This window comes from Copadichromis virginalis, linkage group LG7 (assembly GCF_057382275.1).
Source record: "Copadichromis virginalis isolate Kocher_CV1m ecotype Utaka linkage group LG7, C_Virginalis_male_GT1.1, whole genome shotgun sequence".
NCBI lineage: Eukaryota > Metazoa > Chordata > Actinopteri > Cichliformes > Cichlidae > Copadichromis > Copadichromis virginalis.
This window is the reverse complement of record NC_140624.1, coordinates 32,573,052-32,580,020: the sequence shown is the minus strand read 5'-3', so window position 1 is coordinate 32,580,020 and position 6,969 is coordinate 32,573,052. Positions and strand designations below refer to the sequence as shown.

General features: G+C 38.7%; 1 protein-coding gene across 1 annotated transcript; it reads right to left on the bottom strand.

The window, feature by feature from the left end:
- Window positions 1-3,216: 3,216 nt before the first annotated feature.
- Window positions 3,217-6,281, bottom strand: LOC146705425 (GTPase IMAP family member 9-like). The gene is made up of 3 exons (XM_085465189.1): window positions 6,222-6,281; window positions 5,508-5,603; window positions 3,217-4,773 (listed from the first exon to the last, which is right to left on the bottom strand). The coding sequence occupies exons 2-3, from the start codon at window positions 5,542-5,544 to the stop codon at window positions 4,103-4,105; spliced, it is 708 nt and encodes a 235-aa protein (XP_085321315.1). The 5' UTR covers window positions 5,545-5,603; window positions 6,222-6,281; the 3' UTR covers window positions 3,217-4,102.
- Window positions 6,282-6,969: the final 688 nt, after the last annotated feature.

Here is a 6,969-nt window from a genome sequence, read left to right as displayed (position 1 = left end):
AGCATATCTTCTATTTAAAAACTAGGGTAAATAATGTGTTGGCTGCTAACTTCAAGTTCTTTGTTCAAGCATTCCAGTATGAGTACTAGCAAGAAGTATGTAGCTTTTCAGTCCAACAATTACAACTACCCTTTCATTCAACACCAGATCTTGACAAGCTGTACTTTCCATGTTCTGCCTGTCAATGAGATTTGGAAAAAAACCCAAACATTGCATGACTTTTATTAGGTGGCACCACATGAAGAACAAAAGGACATGTTTCTACAGCAGTCAAAGGGAAAATGATTGCAAAAACTGCCACAGACTCAACAATAGAACCTGGAAATTCACTCCATACCATGCACCTCTTGACCCAGATCTTTTTTTTTTCACAGTGTCAAAAGATGCTTTCAGTTTTTTATTTGTGAAGCTGTGATATGAAGTGTATAATTAAAAAACAAGAACAACAACAACAACGAAAAAAGTTTAAAAAGTACCTTTCAAAAGTGATATCTGCTTTTTCCTACTTTAAGGTTTTTGTATTGCTTTCTTTCTTAGATACACAATCACCAAACCTGGTGAAGCTGTGGCTCTTTCAAAATGAGAAGTATAATTTTGGTAGCAGTCCATTGTTTGGCAACCGGCACTAAAGTAAATGACAGCAAAATATATTTTGGTTTGGTTACAGGACTCTCAGGTAAGAGCCTTTCAGCCAGGAAACTCACTGCAGCAGCTACTTATATTTTTTTTAAGAATGTCAAACTCAAGATGATGTATATATTTACAATGATATGATGAAAAATGTCCAGTATTATAAAGACAGCTCCAAACAATTTCCCACACTCGGTTCAAACTCAAGTTTAGCATTTGATCACCAGGGTGGTCTGAGGGCTCAACGTCCTCTATAAAGGGCTTTGAGGCAACTGTTGTTGTGATTTGGCACTATATAAATAAAACTCTTTAGCTGCTTTTTTTTGTGGAAACTTTTTTTTTTAAAAGTTTCCACAGAGTCCAAACTCTGTAGAAATAGAGGCAGTGCATTCCACAGTCTGAGTGCAACAGTTTGGAAGAATTGGTCTGCTCAAGTTCTGAAATCTCAAAAAATGGTATGCTTAATGGTGACTCTCCCCTATCACTTAAAGACTTTTTCAACATTCTTCCTTCTTTAATTTCCACCATTTAATCCTCACCTCTGTCTTGACTCACTTCCTTTTCTTGATTGTCAAAGTCATCCTACGATGCTGCCCTGCGACATTCTGTCTAGGTCGTCTTACAGTCTCTTTCAGATTGCACCTTCTGCATAAGATAGTCTACCTTTGTGCACATTCATCCATTCTTTTAAGTTACCCTGTGTTCCTCCCTCTTCTTTAGTATGGGTTCACCACAGCCATTTCCATCTTTTTTGCAAAAAGAATATATAATTCTGTATTTCTCTTGTCAACACAATACCTTAGTGGTCAAAAATCAACAAAAGTTAAAAATGAAAATTAGATTCATTGTGGAACTGTGTCATTTGAGTGTGATATTAAACCACATAGGCAGAATGTGCAACATTCTCCAGTCTTTATATCTATAGTAAAGGCTAGAGATTTGTAAATGCAGTGGAACAATGCAAGTAAGAGTTACTTACATGGCGCTTTTGAAAAATTATTCTTAAGCTGTGAAATGTAACAGATGCACTCCTGGTGATATAGGCTGAGGTCCACCCAATAGGCGGAGTGCAGGGAGCTGCACCACATTAAAACAGTGAAGAGCTGAGTTTATGTTCATTTGCCAAATAGTAAAGAACAAAAATGGTTAACAGTGCTGCAATCCCTGATGGCAAAGTTGGCTCATTTATATAGACTTCTTCTTTATACTACAGTCAGTGTTTATTAGCTGCCTCTTTTTTTAAATTTCTATTGCAGTTGAAAATATGTTCATTCAAACAGTAATTATAACACTGGGTCTTTCTTTCTTTCTGCAGGTCCTCCAATGAGGATTCTGATGATTGGGAAACCTGGTGTTGGGAAGAGTGCCACTGGCAACACCATCCTGGCTAAAACATATTTTAAGTCTAGTGTTAGCTTGGAGTCAGCAACAAAGACCTGTGAGTTTGGAAATGTTCCAGACTGTGAAAGAAGGATCACTGTGGTCTATACACCTGGCTTTCTAGACAGATCTAAAACTGCAGACAGTATAAAGAAAGACATCGCAAAATCCATGCAGATTACCACTCCTGGCCCTCATGTCTTCTTGCTGGTCCTGCAGATTGGTAGGTTTACCAAAGAAGAACAAAATTGTGTGGACACTGTAACAACCCTTTTGGGTTATAGCACCACTAGGGGGGGTTGCCCAACTATTGTAGTAGCTATGGGGGTCTCCTAGTGGGTGTGTGTTGTTAGCGGCAGCCATTCCATGCTGCTCATATTCCATTCTCCAAGAAAACACCTTACTGTTGTGACAAGCTGGCGCTGGCGATACCAATCCCTGCGCATGTAGGCTCGGACGAGTACAGCCGAGGAGACCTGGCTTATAAAGTGTAATGTTGCTGACAGCGAATAAAGGTCTGTTATTGGATTTAACCGACTGGCTTCGAGTTATCCGGCTAACCTCCACACCACATGCCCGCTGGACCTGCTAGCCGCTCCTTACTCGCCAGACAGCTGTTACAACACCCTGGAAAAACTGTTTGCACCAATCACCATGATTGGAAAATTAGTTAACAAATGTGGTAACAGGTTTCATGTGTCTGACAACACTAACTCCATGAACAGAGAACAGATTGCTGAGCTTGTCAATTCGTCAGCGCGGTTAGCGCCGCGCAGCTGCTCGCACAGGGTGAGCCTAACTCGCTAACGGAGATTTGCCGCGTTAATGCGGTTATGGCGTTAATGACATTTTAGCAAGATTAACGCTGACAGCACTGGGGTAACCATCAAAGCATAAATAAAGTGCCATCAGTGAGAGGCTGCAATATTACCCACCCCCGAGAGCCAGAGACCACATGTCTGCATACCTGCTCCAATAGAAGGAAGAGTAACACCTGAGATGGACAGAACAAAGGGCATGAGCTGATATGTGAACTACCAGTAATAAAGATGTTGTAATAAACATTTATAGTTAATACTAGTTAGAACAAGACTTTAAATAACTGACACAACATAATTGCTGGATTAAGTTGAGTTTATTATTATCATTATTTTCCATTTTGTTTTGAATAGATATCAAATAAACTGGATGTATAGTTCTATTGTTCTATTTAACTCATCAACATTTTGTCTTATGCACGTTATGCTATACCAAAACTTATAAACTAGCTTTCCCAAACATACCCCAATTTTCTGATATACAAAAAAAAAAGAAAAACTGGAGATATTGCCCACCTACTTCCAACCTGTTTTGATCTTTCAATACTGAACATACTGAACAATGACTATCTATAAACGATACTGAAGTCTTTAATTATCTTTTCATCATATTTGATTATTCATACTTATTTCCCTAAGTTGCAAAAAAAATGTAAATATATTTAAAGGCAAATTAAGTATAAGTAATAAGTAATCTTCTAAACTTGAAGATTGGAGTTACAATGACAGAACAGCTATCAAGATAAATACACACAATAATAAATTCATACTGCATCAAAGTATTACACTTGTACCTTCTCCACAAACTGATACATGGAGTTATCAACACGTTCTCACTTCCAAAGCATAACATTTTACACCAGGTGGCAAATCATCAGTATATTGCACTTTCGGCCACCCAACACGTCCCTATATTATGAGTTTGGAAAAATGAGGAAACGTGAGAACTGTTTTGAATGAATCTACGCATGTACATTTATTTTACGTAAATCGCTTTGGAAAACACTAACACGCTTAAGGTGGTAGTTAACGTTAGGGATAAGGTTATGGTCAGGGCTGTAGTACACGGCTGGAATGCGTGTTACCGTGGGAGCGTTATTCTATTCAATTTCATCCACAATTTGGTGCGTAGCATAGGAACGCGGAAGGCCACCTTTCCATGGAACACCTCGGGATGTGACAAATCTTTGGTATATTACGCGTCATGAGTGAGAACGGGCTTGGAGTTGATCACTTTTTTTGGGACATTCAGTGCACATCAACCAAAGTTAAAGCTAACACAAACAACACTGTGGAGATGGGTCTTTTTCTGTCAAATTTGGAAACAACTGTTCAACTTTCTTGATGAGTTCCTTGACCTGTTTAGAGTCTTTGGAGGTGTTCTTGAATACATGGTAACGATTGCCACAAGCTTCCAATATTTCCTTGAGGTGACTTTGTGGAACAATGAACTCGTTGAGGTTACATTTAATATTTTCCCCATGTGTAAACAGGACGATTGTTTTTTCTCTGATTCTCCAGCCAAGAAGTTTCTCCAGGTTCTCTAATATTCCTCTTTCGCCCTCTGTGAACCTGCCGAGCTGTATCACAAGTAACACCACACACTGCCCTGGCTGACAGTACAACTTACACTCATTCAGCTGTGCCTCTTGCATGGATTTGTTTTCATGACAGAAGTCCGGGGTGTCAACCAGTCTAATCTGTTTTCCACTCCCAACCTTCATCATTCTGGTCTCACACTTGGTGGTTACTGGTGTTGAGCTTGGATAGGATTTAAATGGGGTTGAATCCTGCTGGCTATTCCCAATTGTCAGGGATGGAAGCATTGGCTGCAGGGAGTTCTCTGCAGCCAGGATTGTGTTTGCTGAAGCGCTCTTTCCAGTCCCACCTTTTCCCAGCAGAACTATGTTAAACACAGCATCTAACGAACTGTGGGCACTGCCACCTGGAAGATGTAAAACAGGAATTGAGTTAATTTCTCAGTTCCCAACTGTTCCTCTATGTGGCATCAGGCATTATGTACACTTTGAAGGTAAGACATCTAATCATTGTTTTACCTTTGTTTTTTTAACTGGATGCATTTATTGTGTCATAACTTCTAAGGTATACTAATATTATGCTCAGGTGCAAAAAAGATTCTTTGTGAGTTGAAGGAGCATAGCGAATAGACACCTGAGGAAACATGTGCAATGAATGCTGTTCATTTAGACATGTTCAGGGATTTTTCAACCGCATGGATAGTCTGTATGTATTTTTATAACCTTTCATAATATTTACACTGAGATGTTTGGAGAGTCTGGGATATGGGGTATGTAATAGATAATCTATTTTCATAATTACTTCTCTTCTGAAACCTGTTAAGATTACTATGAAAACACCTGGTTCTACGAAAAACATACAAAAAATAAATATATAAATAAATATATAAATGAATAAATTAAAATTTTTACCTGACCTGTCTGGCAGTGCAGCAATCAGAATGGATTTACTTTGAGAAGTGAACCATGGCTTTTGCTATAATGGTCCACTAGATAGTCATATTTTATTAGGATTTTTTATTTGGAGTTATTACAGTAACAGTAGACAAGACCAGGGAATGGAAAAGGAACATAAGAAAGACAGCAAAGTTGGGGAGAAAGTTAACAGAGGGATTCTTATATGGAGTGGCATTAATACAACCAGGGAGTGGTGCTGGGGTCATGGTAGAGCTGTTCATCAACGTAGAGCCGGTCCATTGTGATGACAGGAGGGGAGCACGTTTGGATGAACCTGCGTCTGAATGAACAAGAAACTGTTCTTGATGTTGTGATGACCTTCTGTCAAGATTAGTAGGAAAAAAGGGAAAACGAAGCAGTGGATGATAACTGATCAAATGTAAAACTCAGTTGACCAGATAGGGATGAAGCTGAAGAGGGCAGACTGAGCCAGGCAGAAGAGTGAAGAGAGAAAAAACTGATATGATATGATAATATTTAAGGAGTATGATTTGGATAGCTAGCTACTGACACTGTGGATACAACATAGAATTAGTATACCTGCAAGGCTTTTAACACACAAAGAGCCCTGATCGTCAATTCTCTCCCTGATACACAGGATATCATTGTAGATCAAATAGAGAAAATGAAAATAGCTGATGGAGGAGACTAAACACTTGATGTCTACAGTGTAGCTTTGCCTGAAAAGGTTTGGCCAGCCAAAAACCAGAAATTTTACCTGAAATTAATAATAATTAAAAAAAAAATCAACTATAATGGCGTAATTATAGCGGTAATCATTTAGCATTTTCTAAGATTATTCTAATATTTAATAAATGAATAAATAAATAAATAAATAAATAAATAAATAAATAAATAAATAAATAACAGAAGAATCTGCATTCTAATATATACTTACCTGTTCTCTGAAGGTCATTGTAAGAATGGAAGTCATTTCTGAAAAGATAACAGTAATCACTATGACTGTACACAAAAATATAAATACCAGCTTATCTCAAAATTAGAGTATGGAAATTTTTTTTACCTTTTGCATTTTACCTTTCCGAGGATAGTAGGTGGGTCCAGGTACGTACGTTCTTTTAGAGCAGAGCTACAGATTAAAAATGCCCAAGGGGAAGCGGTCAAAAGTCTGGCTGTACTTCACAGCACAAGATGCAAACTCAGCAGCCTGCAACAAGTGCTTTAAGGTGATACTGTGCAAAGGAGGTAACTCCTCGAATCTGATGAAACACCTGGCGACACATAGCATTTTGTTAAAAGCTGAGAAATGCGCCGTATTTGATAACTTGTTGTGAGACCTCACACCGTGCACATCTACTGCGGGTGGGTTGCCTGTTATTGGACCCAGAGTTAGCAACATTCCCCAAAAACCCAAAGAGTAGAGTCCTGGCCCCTAGCCCTGCCAGTGTAGCAGAAATGATGACAGATGATGATGGCAGCAGCAGCCGTTCTTCTCTGCGTGAGTAGCTTAATGTTGTTCGTGTATAATTTACGTTGAGTAGGCTAACCACATTATTAAATTAATGCATGTGAGGTGAACTAGCAAACATCATCATAGCTACATGCGGCTGTCTTCTTGTTTGATGGCAGATACTCCCTTCACCCTGGCCAAAAAGGCTAAAATTACCAAAGAAAAAGTGGAAAAC